Source organism: Notamacropus eugenii, chromosome 3, assembly GCF_028372415.1.
Source record: "Notamacropus eugenii isolate mMacEug1 chromosome 3, mMacEug1.pri_v2, whole genome shotgun sequence".
NCBI lineage: Eukaryota > Metazoa > Chordata > Mammalia > Diprotodontia > Macropodidae > Notamacropus > Notamacropus eugenii.
In genome coordinates this window covers 107405879-107425260 of record NC_092874.1, presented here as the reverse complement: position 1 = coordinate 107425260, position 19382 = coordinate 107405879, and the positions used below count along the sequence as shown (strand labels likewise).

The 19382-nt window shown below is 40.3% G+C and overlaps 1 protein-coding gene across 1 annotated transcript in view; it reads right to left on the bottom strand.

Annotated features, from left to right (window-relative positions):
• Positions 1-2709: 2709 nt before the first annotated feature.
• DENND11 (DENN domain containing 11) overlaps positions 2710-19382 on the bottom strand; it is a 56016-nt gene continuing 39343 nt past the window's right edge. The window contains exons 3-9 of the mRNA XM_072652548.1: positions 18568-18726; positions 12226-12379; positions 9267-9405; positions 7817-7948; positions 5623-5773; positions 4712-4780; positions 2710-3098 (exon numbers count right to left, since the gene is read on the bottom strand). Coding sequence (XP_072508649.1) covers positions 2903-3098; positions 4712-4780; positions 5623-5773; positions 7817-7948; positions 9267-9405; positions 12226-12379; positions 18568-18726 — 1000 coding nt within the window. The 3' untranslated portion in view covers positions 2710-2902. The remainder of the gene's footprint in view (positions 3099-4711; positions 4781-5622; positions 5774-7816; positions 7949-9266; positions 9406-12225; positions 12380-18567; positions 18727-19382) is intronic.

Genomic DNA, 19382 nt, shown 5'->3' with positions numbered 1-19382 from the left:
TCAAGGGATTCTTGGACCTATCAGCCAAGTGCAAAGACAGATCTTGTTGATAAGACACCTTATTCATGACCTCCATCGTTGGGTCTCCCCAGTTTTTTTGCTCTATCTGCATCAGATCTTGGGAGAACATTGACTCTTCATGCCCTTCAGTCCTTACAGGCATAAGCTGTTGGGATTGGCAAGACTGCTGGTATCTGTAAAACATGCCCAGAGCTCCACTATTGCCTACAGTATAAGTTTTTACCTTTCCTTGACTGGGGATACCACTTCCATTAAAAGGTCAATCTAGTTTTTCACAGGAAGTTACCCCAAAAGACTCCTTGCCTTTAAAGGCAAATAACCTCATAGTTCTAACTATTTTAAAAGATTTTCTAGTTTGCTGAAAACATAAGCATCTTCCATTCCTACAGCTTCTGTTAAAAAGGACAAGAAAGCAGTAAGGTTTTAAATTTATCTTCATCTTCCACTGCTCAGGTTGAAATATGATGGATCAATAATTGGTATGGAAATTTTCATACTATATGGGTTTCTTACATACATTTTGGTCTCAAATTTTGCTTTATTTTAACATAGGGAAGAACAAGGTAAGTTACATATGCAAATATGTACCACAGATTCTATCTAGGCAAATCCCTCGTATTCCTTTTAATCTCTAGCCTGTTTCCCCACCCCCCACCTCCCACTCCAAATAGGAATGAAAAACATCTGTGATGCTTTGATGGCTGATGCCCTATGAGAGCAAAATGTTTTCTATTTCAAGTTAATGATCATTTACTGTGGTTCAATAGTACACCAGGCCCCAGGACCGGTATTGCAAACCGAGAATGGTAATCACCGTACTAGGGGAAAGGAATGCTTCAGATATAACTAGATCAGAAAGCTCACGTCACACAGGTTTGAATCGTGTCTCCTTGCCTTTCATCATCTAACTCTCTTTGCAAAGTGAGCTGGACTTTAAAGCAAGAAGACATTTGGAGTCCACAGAATGACTTGTTCTGGCATCCTACGTACCTAAATGAGTGTCTTTCCATCATGAGGTCCAGGTCCTTGGTTTCCAGTCTGCTCTAAGGGATTTGGTGATGAGACATAAATGCTTAAGCTCCGCAGGGATTAGAGGGTAAAAGCCTTACTTGATAGCATAAGGCAAAATTAGTGAATGACATAAGAGGCTGGATTATGGCTCAGGTTGAACATTACATATATATATATATATATATATATATATCCCCAAAGGTCTTTTTAAGCCTTAGAGCCTATGAGTTGTTTGGGGCATTTTAAAGACAGTGTATTCCCATCAGGTATACCTGCATTTCACAGTACTTAAATTTCACACCCTAAAAGCCAGGCTCAGCAAACATTTCTAAAGAAAGCAGAAGCCTTTGTCAGCTCTGATGGTAAAAAACCCAAACAAACCATAATTCACTATTTTTCCTCATTGTTCTTCCCAACCATGGCAATGCATCTGGTGGATGGTCACAGCCCAAGCTATGGAAACTGAGACTGACTCACAGATCAGACCCAACAGAAAGAATAGTTCCTACCCTACCACTTCCATGGGCCTAGACTATGAAAGGTCTCATTGTAGCTTACAGAAGCAGGCTGCTGACTGCAGCTGACTAACAATCCCCCTCTTCTTCCCCCAAGTTAACAGGAGGGCAGTTACTCCCCACTTAGAACATGGCTGTGAAAGACATCCAGACAGAAGGAACTTGGATGCATCCACAACTCATGTGCAGTGGTTTCTTGACCACTATACCCTGAGAGAAGGCACTGTTGAGGTTCCTTCCTATCTAGGAAGGGAATAAATTAAACTTCTCTGTACCCACTTCAATTACCAGAGTCAAGAATGCCATAAATGCATTCTAAAAATATGGACCTTTAAAAGAGATCACATCCATTTCCTTAGCTTCATTTAATATAATACTCTGACCCGTCGAGCTAATCAGCCCCAGTACTCACTAGAATCTGTCACAGAATATCTGCCATACCCCTTTGAACAATTAGTCTTCTTTCTGCCACTTTTCTATGCTATAAAATGAACCTTGCTCTTTAAACCCAGCTATACACAGCCCTCAGTGGAAATTAAATGGTAGGAAGATTTTTGACAGATGGGTGTGGTAGCCCCCATCCAAGCTATAGCCTGAGCTATACAGAATATAGAATGAGGGAAAAGGGAATGCCTGTAGCAGTCCTAGAAAGGTTTCAGGGCCTCAGTCAACTCTTGCAAGTTTCCTATGACATTCATACCAGTTTACAGTAATGAGTAGATTGAGAAGCATACTTGTGTCCTGCCCTAGTCACTGCCACCAAAAGGGTACTTGCTTCATTTAGTTGAAGCAACTGTCACCAAACAGGAAATCATGATGAGATCAGAGGATCAAAATCCTAAAATGCATCCAGGGACTTAGAGAAGGTATCTGGGCCCTTGCCTTCACGTAAAGGTATATTTCAGTCATACTGGAGAGATGGTTGTCTTCTCTTGAACACTGCCAGTTAGAGAAATTCTACAACCTCTCTGAAGTCCATTCCAGTGTTTTAAAGTGGGCTTCCAATAACCAGTCCTGATAACAGATCTTCCACTCGATGTCATCCCTGAGTCACTCTAGAAGATCTCCTTAAGAAATCAGCTTTCTCTCTCACTTCCCAAGGTCAGACCAGGCCCAAAAACCTGGGCAGCTTTGGGGTGAAAGTTCAATCACAGCCAGAATATAAAACCAAGGTCATTCAATTTGAGGATAGGGAAGGGGAAAAGAAAAATGTAAAAGTTACATCTGTTGAACAGTATAAATAATGTTCTTCCATATAAACTGGTTAAAATAAAAATGAGATCCTTTGGGAGCCAGTGGGGTGAACTCCAGGGGTGCACTTCTCTTCACATGAGGGAGTCATTCACCAACCCTCTCTAAGGGCAGCAGGGATTATCAATGACCAGCATCACATCAATGCCATATGCTTCCAACAGGTCTATAAGGAAGCTTCTGTCCCCTTGGGGGTCCAGGCCCATGCCCCGGGCATGCTCTGCTGTCAGGGTCTTGTCCTGGCTTGCAGAGACCTCCAGCAAAGTCTGGAATATCCTGTTGTTCTGCTCCAAGAAAAACCTGCAATGCCCAAGTGATAGCATGAGAAAAGGAACAAGGTTTACCCACATGGTTACTAGAAAACTCAAATGTCAGGAAACTATCGATACTTCTGCGTTCAAGACGTTTTAAAGCATTCACTTTTCAAAAGGCAAAGCAAGGACTTCTTAAGGGAGCTGGAGGGGGGGAGGCAAAGGGAGCAACTACACAGCTACTGTTTTTGCCTTGAGAGAGAGCTTTAAACTGAAAATGAAGACGAGAGGGAGAAAACTTCACAGATCAACTAAGCCAAACTTGAGGAAGGTACAGACGTGACATAAGATGAGCAGTCATGGGAAGGTCCAAGAACTCACTGGAGAGTGTCCAGAAAGGAGGAATAATAATCCTTCAAGGAAGAGAGGTAAGGAGGAAAATTCATCTTAAAAACCTTAGCTTCCTTCAGGGATCAACTTACGAGGGCCTTTTTCTTGATGCTCTCACTAATCGCCTTAGGTGTTTGTTAGTGTTCTCTCCTGCCTACAATAACCTTGTGTTTGTTTATTTTTCTATATGTTAAGTGCCCCTGATACAGGGATTCCTAACCATTTTTTTGTGCTGCTGAGTCCTATATCAGTCATGAAGCCTATGAAGTTCCTTGCCTACATTCAACTGAAGGAAATGCTAAATTTCAATTAGGGAAAATCAAGGTATAATTTTTTTCCCTTTCAGGTTCATAGACACACACCTCCCCCTTACAATCTATCCATGGACCTTCTGGGGGTTCAGAAATCCCAGGTTAAGAGCCCTGTCTTAGGATAACGTAAACCCTTTGAAGCAAAGACTGGTTTTTTCTAGCACCTAGTACACATGCCTTGTACACATGGATGGATGATTTCTTTGGTACGGGAAGTCCTAGGTAAAGAAGTTTTGCCCTACCAATACAGATTAGAAACTTCTTTGCAATTTCTAATCTTAAGAGAACTGCCTAAAACATTGAGAGGTTAAGTGAGTTGCCCAGGATCACACAGCCAGTATGTGTCAGAGGTCAAACATGATTCCAACTTTAGCCTCTGTGGCATGCTGCCTTGTACATATCGGGAGTTTAATAAAAATGTACTGAATTACCTGACAGAATCAATGAAGATCACAAAAGGTCTCAACACCTTAGAATAAATCTTATAAAATATTTTTAATACAACTGAAATGAGTAATTTGACATTTAATTGGTATAAATCTATAATACTGAATGAGAGTAATGTCAAGACAACTGAAAGGCTGAATTAATAGCTTAGTATTTAAAACCCTAAAAATGATCATCCCAGTGACTGTACTAGAACTAGAATAAATAAAAACTTATATCTTAATAATAGGAATAGCTACCGATGACTGGAATCACTTGACCCCTTAAAAAAAATAGCATTTTTTTTGGAATGGCAAAATACGAACCCAAGGAGATGTTATCAATCAGAAAATGGCTAAACAAATGATGGCCTATTTTGCCATATGGCATAGTAGTGGAATCCTATTGTGCCATAACAAAATGACAAAGGGATGGATTCAAAGAAACCTAGGAAGACGTCTGTGAATCGATGATGAGACTCTTAATCAACACTGTACAAGAAACATGCCTAACTCCTGAAAAGGGGCCAACTTACAGAACAAAGAGGTCTTCTTCACATGGGTTGCAGTCCTCACCCACCTCCTGAGAGTACAACAGCATCTGCCTGTTTTAAAGAAGAATGTAGTCAAGTATTTGCCCATGGAGAGCAGACTGCCTGAGAATTCCAGGATGTCATGCAGATGGCAGGGTGGATTACTGGGCTTCCTGACCAGTTCAAGGGGCAGGCCCAGCAGTGTGAAACCAGGTGAGTGAAAAATGGAAAGGAAGGACAGAGGAGAGTATGGGCCAGGGAGACTAATCAGAGCCTTCCCTTCTCTTTTCAACCCCAAAGTCATGGTAATTTCACCTCTCCTACTTCTGCTTAAAAGGTAGGGCATTCTAGGTCCTTGGCCCGAATCAACTTGGGTAAAAAAGGGGACAGCATTCCAGAAGGAGCCTGCCTTCCTTAAGAGGACATTGTTCCTTTACTTCCCTTCATCTAAATATTACACAGCTAGTTCTGAATGAGTAGAAAAGTTCCCAGAGTGGGTAGGACAGACAATCTCTATATTTCCTGTTTACATAATGAAGGGCCATCCCCTTCTCCCATTGGTGAATTCTTCTTGGAGTCTCCATTCTACTCTTGGCCTGATCTGCTCATGGTCCTAATCTTCTGGACCATGCGCCAACATTTATACCTCCTTTATTTCCCCATCTTTTCCACTTCATTTTCTGTTTTTACCTCTAGTCTGTAGTAGAGTGCCTGATACATAGTAGTGCTTAATGTTTCTTTCTCTTCCTCCTTTTCTTCTAGAGTAAGAAATATAACAGGTAGTCCTGGGCTGAACAGTAGCACAACTGAACAATACAGTATCTCCATTTTTCCTGTACCTTCTCATTCCCAAAGCAGGTTGCCCACATTTTACTCACACCTGTCCTATCACTCACACGGCACCTCCCCACTACCTCTGCTCATTAAGTCTCCGGTATTTTTCTTTGTCAGCACTATTGAGCTTAAGCAGTGGCTGCAGGTGTTCATGGTGTGTCTTCACATTCTGGTTGTCCACATAAACATCATACAAATCATGCTTCTCTTCAAAGATCTTCTCTGTTGTACCTGTAGAAGCCAAGGTCAAGGATCAGGAAACCAGGTTGTGGTTTCATAGTTTTATCAGGAAATTCCATAACAATTTCCAAGTCATCCAGGAATAAGGAAGAAAAATCACTTGGTTAAATGAGATAATGGTGTACAGTAGGCACTTAATAAATGCTCATTCCCTCCCCCTACCCATAAAGATGGGCTTTTGAAGAAGAAAAGATAGTCAAAGTCAATCAATAAACATTTTTCAGGAGCTTACTATATGCCATGCACTAGGGATACAAAAAAGCCAAATACACCTCCTGCACTCCAATGGGGGAAGACAACATGGGAACAAATACATACAAAGCAAGCTGTATACAGGATATATAGGAAATAATTAATGGAGGGAATTAAGAGGGGTAAGGAAAGGCTTCATGTAGAAGATGGGATTTAAAGGAAGCCTAAGGAGATCGGCAGGGAGAGGAGGAGGGAGAGTGGAAATGGAATGTCTGAATGCCAAATAGAGCATTGTGTATTTGATCCTATTCACTAGAGTTTGAGTGGGGGAAGTGGTGTTTGAAATGATCAGACCTGCACTTCAGGAGAAGAACTTTAGTGACTGAATGGTGGGTGGATGCACTGAAGAAGGGAGAGACTTGAGGTGAAGCAAGCTGATGGAGTGGTAGCACGGAACAGAAGGCATGATCAAGAGAAGCTGCACAAAATCAGCAGGTCTTGGCCACAACTTGGATAAGAGATAGAGAAGAGTCCAGCATGACTCCTAGATTTCGACCTGAAGAACTGGGAGGATGGTGTTGCCCTCAACAGTTATAAGGAAGCTAGGAGGGGGAAAGGTAAGGATTTCTGTTTAGGTTATAACGAGTTTATGATGTTTACTGGATATCCCGTTTGAAATGTCTGAAAAGCATTTGAAGATATGAGACTGAAGAGCAGCAGAGAGATCGTGGCAGAATAAGTAGATCTGAAAATGGTCCATGATCTATGGAAGCTGATGTGATCACCAAGTGAAATAGTATAGAAGGAAAGAGAAGAGGGCCAAGGACAGAACTCTGGGAGACGTACAGTTACAGCAAAGATCCAGCAAAGAAGACAAAGAGGGTATGGTCAAATATGTAGGAGAACCAGGAGAGAGTGATCAAGTGGCCACAGAAGTCAAGGAAAATGAGGACTGAGAAAAGGCCGTTGGATTGGCACCTAAAAGATGATTATTAGTAACTTTGGAGAGAGCAGTTTGGGTGGAATGATAAAAGTCAGAAGTCAGATTATAAGGGATTTAGAAAAAAAGACAGCCTTTTTGAGGAGTTTAGCTACAACAGAGGACAACAGTGGGGATGGAAGGATCATATGAGTTTTTTTCAGAATGGCAAAGACATGGACATGTTTGTACGTAGTAGAAAATGGGTCAGTAGACAGAAAGATTGAGAATAAGTGAAAAAACGGAAATGACAGGGGGCAATCTATTGGAGAAGATGGAATGGAATGGGATCATATGAACAGTAGAGGAGTAAGCCTTGGTAGGGAATAATGCCACTTCATCATGTGAAATAGGTAGAGAAAAAAAATGGCAGAAGGCATGTGCATGATATGCAAAAAGAAGAGGGAGATCATGGATTCAGTTTTTTTCTGTAAAATATGAGGGAAGGCTGCCACCTGAGAGACTTGGGAAGGGGAAGGTTTGAGGAGAGAAAAGATATGGAAGAGATGCTGTGGAGAGTGAGTTAATAAGGGAGTTATAGTAGTATTGCATAGCCACAGTAAGGCCCAATTGAGGCTACGTAACACAAATTTGTAGTGGACTCAGTCAGAAGGTTGTCCTTCCTTGCAAACAAAGTTCTCTACATCCCAGCTGAGAGACTGGGCTGGCAGAAGGAGGCCAAGTTGTCTTGTGCTGGCCCAGGTGCACTTGGTTGCTTTGGAAGATGCTGTGCCCCACAGGAGGGGAAAGTCTGGCTCCATGGGCTGAACAGACCTTCCAAAAACTACTACTGTCTGAGCATTAAAAAAAAAAAAAAGAAAGAAATACAGATCAGAATGAATTGCAAATGGTGCCATACTCACAAGCGACATAAGATACTTCTATCTCTAGGCTCTCAATATCTGCTACATTCACATAAAAAAAGGGTTTAGATTCAGGAATTGTTCCTCCTATGCCTGGCAGAGAGACATTGGCCAGGCAACAGCAGCAGTATACTGTGGACAAGCAGAAAAGAGATACCATTTAGAAGTGACTACCACCATTTTTCTCTTCCTCTCCTCCCTCAAGGACTCAATGTCTTCTGCTCTCTGTACTACTCCAGTCATTGCTATGGGACCAAATAAATGCATCCTTCTTCTCTAGAGGTCACTGAAAAGAGGCTTAGTGAGATCAGCAGTCAGTATGGCCATTATTCTAACAGTATAAAATACAATATTTCCATATAAGATAGTATTTTTCTCCTTCCCTCCCTTTATCTTTCAGTTGCTTATAACAGTCCTACCTTAAAAAAAATTTTTTTAATTTTTAAAAATTAAAAGAAATAGTCGTGCCCTTAAAAGTTCTCCTCTGATAATGGCTTCAAACTGGTATGACTAAAACTTTAATAAAGAGTGTTAATCCACATCACAGAATATGTTGTGATTGCGGATTATTACATCCGATTTCAAAATAAGAAGTCTGAGGATCATAGAACTGGAAGGAACTTTTAGAAGTCACTGAATACAATTCCCCCCCTTTTAGAAGTGAGGAAACTGTGGCCCATGGTTACATAATACCCTACTGCCTCATATAAAGAGGTAAGTTAGCCTCTTAGCTTTCCACAATTCCAACTGTGACAAACAGGAAACTCATAGTATAGCGGCTGGAGTGCTAGGCTTGAAGTTGGTAAGACTTGAGTTCAAATTCTGTCCAGTTACAATCATTTGTCTCTCACACTGCCTCCTCCCTCCATTAAATTAAAAAATTGTATTATAGCCTAATGAAATAAATTCATATACTGAGCATGTCAAAAGAAATGCAAGTCTTAAGTTCTACATGTTTAGCCCATCAAATCTTTCTACCTATCACAGACACTAGCTTTGTGATTTTTAGGTAAGTCAATTAACTTCTGGGCCTCACTTTTCTCATGGATAAAATGAGGAGGTTGGATTCAATGACCTCTACTGTTTCAACTCTAAATCTTAAGAATAGTCTCAGACCTCATCTGTAAAGCAAGAAGACAGGATTCCTCTGAGGTTCCTTTCAGCTCTGTATTCAGCCTGTGACCGTCTTATGATCACCAATACCTCACCAAAAGTAAACCTACCATTCCCCTCACAGTTGCTTGAAGCAGTGTCGCTATTGCCCCTGTAGAGGTGTTGGGTCCTTCTTATCATCACTCAAAATGGTCATCACCAATAAGAAGCTTAGAAGCTACTCAGTTCCTTACTTCATCTAGTCCTATCTAGCAATAGCCATGGCATCTCTAACATTGGTCCTAGTAGAAATACTCTCAGAACCTGCCACTTCTCCCTTCCTTTGGATGTCACTTACCTCTGTAGCACACAACTCCCACAGGTGGAGGAGAGAATATCAAAATGCGTTTTCGAAGCAAAGCAAACTTCCAAAGGATAAGGATTTGTTCCCCAAAGAACTTAATAAACTGAGACATGCAGCCAGCTGGATGTGTGATCTGCAAAGGACAAAGACATGAACAGCTTGGTGGAAATGCCACAGGGAGAGACTCAACACAAGTATCTCCAAGTCCAATAAACAAACGACAGAAGTACCCCCAACCAATCTCCAGAATTTGGCTCTAATCAAACCCTATCTGGAGTCAGGGCATCAGCAAGGCGAAGCACATCCAGAGTAAACTAATCAATACTCTTGGGTAAGGGGACTCAAAACTGCCATCCAAAAATCAGCTGAAGGAACCAGAAATGTTTAGACTAGTTAGAGAGAGGCTGTCTTGGCTCCTTCGTTAGTTGTTCTTCCTCTTAACCTCTTCTACTGAGAAGACCTTATTGTACTATGTGTCCCTAGGTTCACTCTTCATTCGTTTCTCTTGTGAATTTCCATCATTCCAACTATTGCTTGTTTCTGGATGACTCTTTAAACTCTATCTCCACATCTCTACTTCAATCAGGGATCCTTCATCTTTATGTCACGGACCCCTGTGACTATTTGGTGAAGCTTATAGATTTCTCAAAATATTGTTTTAAGATGCATGAAATACAATATGATCACAAAAGAAAACAATTATGCTGAAACACAGCTATCAAAATGTTTGCCCCATCCAAATTCCCAGATCCCTAAATCTGTCTATGGACCCCAGGGTGAAAACCCTTGACATAAGGGGTTCCACTGTTACATCAAACCAAACATGTCTAAAACCACTCTTTCCCATCCCAATTGTTTCCCTGTCCCAGCTTTACTCTCTGTTCATGGTGCCACCGTTCTTCCAAACAATCAGGCTTAAAACCTTAAAATCATTTTTTAATTTCTTCTACCAATGTTTTTATTTTTAAATTATTTTTAAATTACTTCATTAATTTTTATTCCTTCTTCCAGTTCCCAGGATATCAAATCATTCCAAAACCTGTTTATTCTTACTTTGGAATGTCTCCCAAATTTGTCCTCCTTTCCATTCCCATATTTTCATTCCCATCTTCCCTCATCCATGCTATAGCAATAGCCTCGGCTACCTTGCCTCTCGTCTAACCCCTCCAATCCATCTTGGACTTAAGTTAATCCTCCTCAAATGATCCTTTTTTATGTCACTTTTCTATGAAATTTTTTCAGTGATGCCCCATTAAAAGATAAACTCCAAATTCCTTAAGGATTAATTATAAAGCCTTTTACATTCTGAACTGCAATCTACCCTTCTATCCTGATCTCCTACGTCTCACCAAATATGTAACTCACAAATTTATCTACCCAGTGACCTCTGAACATACCTTGTATTTTTCCACCCGCATCATTTTCATCCTGCTTAGAATGCTCTCTCCTTCCCCTACCTGAATAAGAAATTTTCAGCCATTGCAAGTTTTTGTCAATCAACAAAACTACTAAAGCTCTTTATTTCTTCCATACGTTTGTAGATTGTAGTTTGATCTTCCTTTGATATGGAGAGAATGTATATATAATGTATATATAAACACATCTTTTTTTTAAACTTTGTTAGATGTTTTGCTTTAAAATGTTCCTTTTTAAAATGTTCCTTTAAAAATGTTTTGGGTTCTTCTATTAAAAAGTTTCTGGTATGAATGGAAGTGTTTTATGGTTTAAAGCTCTATATGCCAGGGCAACTAATATTTTGTGTGAAAGTTGGTAAGGGGGAAAAATATATATAAATTTCCTTTAATATAAGAATCTGCTAAGACTGATCATTCATTCAGCTCTGAACAGTGAGGAAGCTGAAGAGTTATTGAAACCAATGAGAAAGTTTGTCACTGAAAACAGGGTTTCATAACAAAACTACAGTATCCTTTGGCTACGTGAGTAACATTTCAGGGAATATGGAGAGAGAAGCCTACAGAAAACAGAGTAGTGAGAAGAATGCTCTTGGAGCAACGGGAACGTTGCTTTCCCTTAGACGAGTTGTAGGCAGGTATTTTTGTCTTTCACAAAGGATCTGAAGTCCTGAAGCAGGAAAACCAATGATGCCTCCAGGGCAAGCCATTTGAATTCAATAAAGATTCACGTATATTCAAAAAAAGGTTCTGCCTAAGCCCAGATAGAACGAACCATGGTTAAGTGAAGCCGTAACTATGAAACATTAAGTTTTAGCAAGCAGAGGGCTGAATTGTACCTAGGCATCTCATTTTAAAACTTGTTCTTCAGGACAGTTTACTCATTTAATGTGCATGCATCACTACTTTAATAAAAGTCCTTTTGTTTGTATTTAAAGATAAGTGAAGATGCAGTCTGTGTCTCAGTTGACCACCCTTTCTGAGAAGTTTGACCAGCAGGAACATAGGGCCACAATTAAGGCATCACTACTCATGTGCTGTCAACATATATTCTAAATTCTCTAAGAGGAAACTAATTCAGTTCTGAGCAACAAAAGAACTGTTACTGTTCAGCATTAAGACATGGTCAGTTCAAGTGATAAACTTTCTATAACCAATGGGTTACATATCTATATTATATACCTATATAGATATTTATTAAATAATTAGGATTCTCAGCACTTCTACTCAAGAATAAATCAATAGGCCTTCCCAGTTGGACTCTGTTGTTTCCTTTGTAACACAGTAAGGGATTCAAATCTCAGCCTTTATGCTAGCAATTTGGGCAAGTCACTTAACTTCTCTGGTCCTTAGTTCCCTCATCTGTAAAATGAAGAGGTCCAACCCTAAATGGGTTGCCCTGTCAGATCTAGACCTATGAATCTGATTGCTGTGACACACATAAAACCGAAACATTTGCAACATTTACCTATTTAGAGACAAAGCTTCAGCACAGCCACAATGGAAAAAAGAACAGCTGCCTGTGGGTGGACCTCACTCACCTTCATCTCCGGGTACATGTATCGATGGATGGAGGGCAGCCAGTGAACTGGGTGCACAGAGTTGGGTTTTCCCTCACCAGCATGAAGCACACCCTTTTTGTCCTCATAGAATGCAGCCAGATGAGAATAGTGCCCTGGCATCTCCAGCTGGTGCCTGCACAACACACACACATACAGTGAGAACAGCCTGGAGAACTGACATGTCCCACCCTCGTACTTGTTAATGGAACACCAGTGCTTTCAGCTAATGCTAGTGCTTCTACCAGGATAGTTAAGCTTTGCCACTTACAAGTGAAAACTCTCATTTCTAAAAGGATCCTCCTTTTATCTTCTCCCCAGAGTTTTGGGCTAGATCGATTACTTTTGGGAGTACCATCCGCACAAAGCTGCTTCACAACCTGATTGTTTATCCACAGTACAATGTGGCCACCTCAGACGGGGACTGGTTCGAACAGCTGGTACTGTCCCACTGGCTCTTCGACTACAGAGACGATTTTTAACCCTTTCCGACACAGCTTTAAGCGCAAAGGTCCTTAAACCTTTTTTCATGTCATGGACCCCCCCCCCATCAGTCTGGTGACAAAGATGGACCCCTCAAAATAATGCTTTTAAATGCATAAAATAATTAGGATTGCGTTTATATTGAAATGCATGTATCAAAATGTTTTAAAAACAAATTTGTGATATACTAATATATCTAGCAGCAGATCTAATAACTGTAGTAATTTTAAAGTAGCCATGAGCACAAATTCTTTTGGAAATATATGCTGTGACCATAACATAATATGCAACAAAGGAAGGAATGATCATTTATTAAGCCCCTATACAACAAACTATTTAAATATTAGCTTATTTGATCAACATAACAACCCTGTGAAGTAAATGTATTATCCTCACCTCACAGATGAAGAAGCTGAGACAGACACAAGTTCAGTGACTTACCCAGGGTCACCTAGCTAGGAAGTGTCTGAGGCTGGATTGAACTCAGGTCTTCCTGACTTCTGGCCCAGTGCTCTATCCACTGCACCACCCACCTGCCTACATTCATAGTTGAAGGAAAAGCTAAATTCCAGTTAAGATGTAGTGAAAATAAAGATGTAATTTTTTTCCCATCCAAGGTTACAGACCCTTCCCTAAAAGTATTTGGGAATCAGATTAAGAACTCTTGTTTAAGTGGTAGAATTCACCTTCTCCTAACTCACTAATCCTTGGATAGCTAATGATAATGTTTAATATAAAATTTTGGAATAATCTCTTTGTTCTCTCTGAAGCAAACTCAGAGAATGCCTCTTCCTATGTCAACAACAGCCTGCCAAGGCTGACTTAACATTCCTTAAGTGACCTTTAACCTAAGACTCTATCTTGAATAATGGGACGTTTTCCGTATCTTAACATTTGCAGACATATACTATGTTATGGCATGTTAATGGTAAAGAAAACACAGACATCTTAGGTCGTAATTTCTATTGAACTTTGTTTACCCTTTCCTATGTCAGTTATCTATTTAGGGCAGGAAGCCTGCCACTTACTAGTGGTGGGACTTCCAAGACATATGTTTACCCAGCTTGGAATCCCAAGGCCTGACCAACATTACTTTGTTAATTGTCCCGTCTTACTGAATTTATGATTTGCTCAATTAGGAGAGTTCCTTTCTCTCGGCAAAATGTATATAATCCAGAAGATTTCTGCACTGGGTAGCCAGAACATTTCTGGCTCCATAATGCATTATGTAACTGTTTTCTTTATGGGGAATTGATTAATTAATTAAATCATAAAATGTATGCATTTAGCCATGTTGCCTTTTCTCTAACCAAGTTTTCAGGTCAACACTAAAAATGTGAAAAATTAACTTGATATTCTATAGCTATTCACATAAATCTGAACAGGGAAGATCTGGAACAAGTTTTTGAAATGACCTTCAGCAAAGTCATGTTTTGGCTTTTTTTTTTTTGAGGGGGGGAGTGTTTCTTCCCCACAGAGAAAATCACTGATGCCTGTATTCAAACAGCAGCTACTTGGGGGGCAGCAGGGGAGAGTGATGGGAGGGAGAGAAACAGCTCTCTCCAGGACAGCTCTCACTCAGATTTCAGGGTATGCTATGGCTTTTTTCCCCCTTGCATACAAAGATAGCCACGTAATAAGTAATAAATGGCTGTTGTTTTTTTTTTGTTTGTTTGTTTTTTACCAATTATCCAGGTCTTTCACAACCTAAAAAAATTCCAGGGGTAGATGGTAGCAAAGCTCTTCCTATAAGAGATATGGAGCACCTCACAGATCTCCTACAGAGCTGGATATCAGCACATGGAAAGCTCAACTGAAATCTGAAACTGTCCACAATAATTAAGTCAAGAAATGTTTAAACAAGGCAAAGCCACTACAAAGAACACTGCTGAGGGGAAAACCCAAATTCTTTTAAGATCAACTATGGATTATTTTGGTTAATGAAAGGGTTATGACAGACAACATGTGATGGTACAATGAAACCAGTTTTATTTACTGATTGCCCAATTTGTTTCATCTGTTTTGAGCTAAGCTGTCACTTTAAGTTTTACCTGATCCCACATTCAAAGAAAAGCCACCTTCTCCAGGCACTTGATGGTTGCCTCAGATACCAGCTGACTGATTTCAATATGGAATATGAGAAGGAAGAAAGAGAATGGGAAAAGGATAGGAGGGGAGAAAAGGAGGAAGAGGAAGTGTGGAGAGGCAGGGAGGGAGAGAGAAGGGAAAGAGGGAATAAGAAGGAAAAGGAGAGGGACAGTGGGATGGGGAGGAGCAGGTGATGAACTGAAGTGCCCAGCATATTGAGACTGTTACCATCATACCAGGGCTGAAAATCCTAGGTCTACTAGGATAGAGAGTTCTCTAGGCAACTCATTGTAGAAGGGAAACTGACAAGGTAACCAAGACATCCAGACATGAGAGACCAAGATGGTGACTTAAAAATCATGCCGTGGGAGTTCAGTTAAAGGAACTGAGGATGTTTACTATGTTCCTGGGAGTAGGGATTTGTGAAGTTAATGATGTGTTAAATTAATGCTGCTCCAAGGGGGAAAAAAATCAGACTTGTTCTGCTTGGTTTTGATGGGAAAAAACAGAACCAAAGGATGGAAATTATAGAAAGACATATTTTTGGTTCAATACAAAGATTTTCTGACAGTTTTTAATGAGAATTGTCCCAAAATAGAATGATTAGGATGGGGAAGGGGAATGGGAACAGGAAGCTCCCCATTACTGAAGGTCTTTGAGAAGAGACTTTGTGGTCCTTTGTCAAGGATCTTGCAGACGGAATTCATGCTCTCTGTGCATGGTTAGGCAATGACTTTTGAGGTCTATTGCAATTCTGTGACTCTGATTCTGCCAAGTTCCAAAGCTCTGAAGCAAAGCCAAGGGACACTGGAAGATAAACAAGACTGTAAAGCATGAACACCTAAGAGATCCTTCCAGATAAGTCTATAGATAAAGATGAATGGACTGAGATGAAGTGAAACACCAACATATCTACTTTTGAGAGCAATGACACTGAAGAAAAAAAGTAGGTAGAGATTTGCCTTTCATTTGGGATAGAGTAGACTTTTGTGCTTGCCAGACTAATCCCACTTGACCAGAGAATCTAAGGAACTGGACTCAAGTCACTTGTACCCTCTCTCTCTACCCTTGACTTGTCAATAAACCAAACCTATTTTTGAAAAGTACCCTGGGTGTTCTAGGCCTGGCAGGCAGGTAGTGGTATGCATTAGGTAGATCATGGGACTGGGAATCAAGACTCTGTAGAATGACAGTTAGGTGGCCAGGCCTGGAGTCAGGAGGATCTGAGTTCAAATTCAGCCTGGGATATTAGCTGTGTGACCCTAAGTAAGTCATTTAACACCAGAATGCCTCCAAAAAAGGGGGAAAAAAAAGGAATGACCAGTCATTAAATATCTAAGAATTTATCCTCTCCTCAAAAAAAGACAAAAAAACCAACCCTGGAGTCTTAACTGGAATCTCTGCTTTTGCAAATAAGGAAGAAAAAAATGTCATAACTTAAGTGTAGATGGGCGAGTTTGCTGGCTTCCAGTCAGAACCTTCAGACAAAGGCACCCTTGAGGCACTCCAGGTTTCTCCATCTCAGGTCTCCAGCCTTGGGCTCTCCTTTTGGCATGGTTCCTTTAGGGAACTTGGGAAGAAGGAAGGGCACTGCTGTGTATAACTTCCTAAAACAAGGGCCAGTTTTATCCGGTCTCCAGCCCCCTACACAAACCTGTTGTTAGCTAACCTAAGCCTTCGTCTTGCCACATAACTCCAGCCAAAGATGAAAAGAGCAAAGTTTGAACTTGTTTTCAGCTTGCCTTATGGGCTTTGGATAGGAAGGAAATGCAGACCCTCTGGCAGGAGTAAAAAGGAAAGTTGGAGAGAGGGGATAGAGTAGGGAGAGGAAGGGAAAGAAAACATAGCTAAGCTTCAGCTGAGAAGCAAGAATTTTAAAAAAAAAGGCTTTCCTCAGTTGCCTACACAGGATGATGATACATTCAAAACTTGATAAGATGCTTGAGAAAGTTTAGGTTCTGAGTTAAAATTCAGGATATGTAAAAGGAAATTAAGTGTTAAGGAAGTGTTAAGAGTTATGAGTTCACTACAAAACATCCATTTCTATCTGATTTGTACTTGCTTTAAAAAGTTGTTCCAAAAATTACCCACTTAGATGTTTACTTAAAGTTACTATTTCAATCAACAATCATTTATCAGACACCTATTCATAGCAGAGCATGGAGCCCTTTGAAGCAATACAGAAATGAAAATACAACAGTCTTCCTGATGCTTGCCATCTAGCTATTTATTAATATGTTCATATTTCTATAGAAAATATAAAAATCAGAGACAGGATGATGTAATGGAGAGTTCTTGTGCTGGCATAGGAAACCTTGAGTTCAAGTCCTGCCTCTAATGCCCACCACCTATGTGACCCTAGGAAAATCACTTAACCTCCCCAGGCTTCAGTCTCCTCATCTGTAAAATGAAAGGGTCAAACTAGATGGTCTCCACATTTTCTCCCAGCTCTATAGCTATGATCCTATGACATTTGGTTACAAATCTGCAAGGAAAATCTGGAGCAGCAACTCAGTATCTTTGATGTCAAGTAGCTATTAAGTGCCTACTATGTGCTAGGTGCTAGAGTGAACAGAGGTTGGGACTTGGAGTCAGGAACACCTGAGTTCAAACCTGGTCTCACACACTTACTAGCTGTGTGACACTGGGCAAGTCACTTAACCCTGTTTGCCTCAGTTTCCTCATCTTTAAAATGAGATAGAGAAGAAAATGGCAAACCACTCCACTCATCGTTGCCAAAAAAACCCTAAATGGGGTCACAGAAGAGTCAGACATGACTGGAAAACAACAATTGTGCTAGGGATATAAAGAATGACAAAAGACAGTTCCTGGGGGAAGCATGTGCTTCCTTGAGACCACTTATAAATACCCACTGCCCTGGGATGGAGGAGCCTTCTGGTCTACTCCCAGCTCTGACATTGACTAGCAGCTGTACAAAGCAAAGAAGTCACAAAATCTCTTTGGGTCTAGTTTCCTCATCAATAAAATGCCAGGGGCCCTAGATTCAAATGCCCTCCTGTGGCCTTATGGTCTTTTCCAGTTCTAAGAATCACATCTCTCACTTGCCACCTGGTGGCAGGATAGTAAAATAGTCATGAAAATTAAGAGGGGAGAATTAAGTAAGCCCTTTAAATGCCAAAAGAGCAACCCCCCTCCACCAAAAAAAAACCCAAAACCACTAAAAACCCTCCAGCCTCAGAGTAAAAGCTTTGCAGCAGAAATTATTTTTGTGCTGTTAGTTTGGCTTTTAGAAGCTATTTTGGTATTCATCTCTGAATGCAGGTATATGTTCAAGCAAAGAACAACCATGTTGTACATGTATAAAGATTCCCTAGAAAAGTCTCTTGAGTTCCAAGTCTACTCCACTCTTCCACACTGTGCACAACAGATAAGGAATAACTGGAACCTCTCAAATTAATACAAGGAATGATCTAAAAAAAAAGCGTGCTTCCTTTTACATACCTAAGACAAAGGAGCGGTTATTCTGGTTAGGGTAAACAAAGTTCAAGCTGCTGAATATGTTGATTAAACTACAAATATAAGTAATAGGATATGAAAGAAAAGTCCCACTCCAGGACTGACTGTTACACTGTGAACGTGGACTAATTTTTTTTTAACAGGCTTAAAATTCTTTTGTTAGGAAAAAAAAAGCCTTCTGTAATTGTACTGTCATAATGGAACCTAATTGGTGGATAAGAACTTTAAGAAAGGCGGGGTTTATAGAAGTGGACATACACAGAAGGTACAACTTACCGGACTTGATTCTCTAAGAAGTGCATGTATCTGTAAAGGAGGGTATAGGAAGGTGAGAGAATGCCCACGGACTTCATACGTGCTCCACGCTCCAGTTCACTCTCCACAGGCATGTTAGCAAAGCAGGCAAGGCCAAAGAAATGCCCTTTCCGGAAATAGCTGAGGGAAATCAAAATGGTCAAAAAAAGTCAGGAATACTCAGAAACGAGGTGAAACTGAACAATTGTTTTTAAGTATTGAGAGAGAAAGGACTTGGCTCAAAGCAGTCTCCTCCTCTACTAAGCTTACTGTGAAGTGACATTTAGTTTGAAACTAAGATAGAGGTTTTCTCCCTCCCCGTTGAAGGTGTAGCCCTATGCATTTGTAAAAGACTACTCCAGATTTGGGGAGAGGAGAATAGACGAGAAGGTTAGTGGGTAATGATATACTCAAAAAAGCTCATCAGGAAGGGAATGATTTCAGAAAAATCTTGGGAAGATTTACATGAACTGATGCAAAGTGAAGTGGTCAGAACCAGGAGAACAATCTATACAGTAAAAGCAATATTGGTTTTGGCTTTTCACTTTACAATGTACAATGTTTTAATGGCTGAAATGTTCAGGGGTTTTAGGAAACATTGTATACCAGTAAGATGTCATATTTTCCCATAGTTAAATGGAAATACATTTGTCTCTTAACAAAAGACGTCTTTGCCTGAGTACTTTTTCTGTTGTTTTTGTTTTTTTGAAAAATGCTACCAAAATGCACAAAACGATCTAATATGACGGTGGTGGTATCAAATTAGATGCCCCTTCACATGGGCATAACAGTGCAGG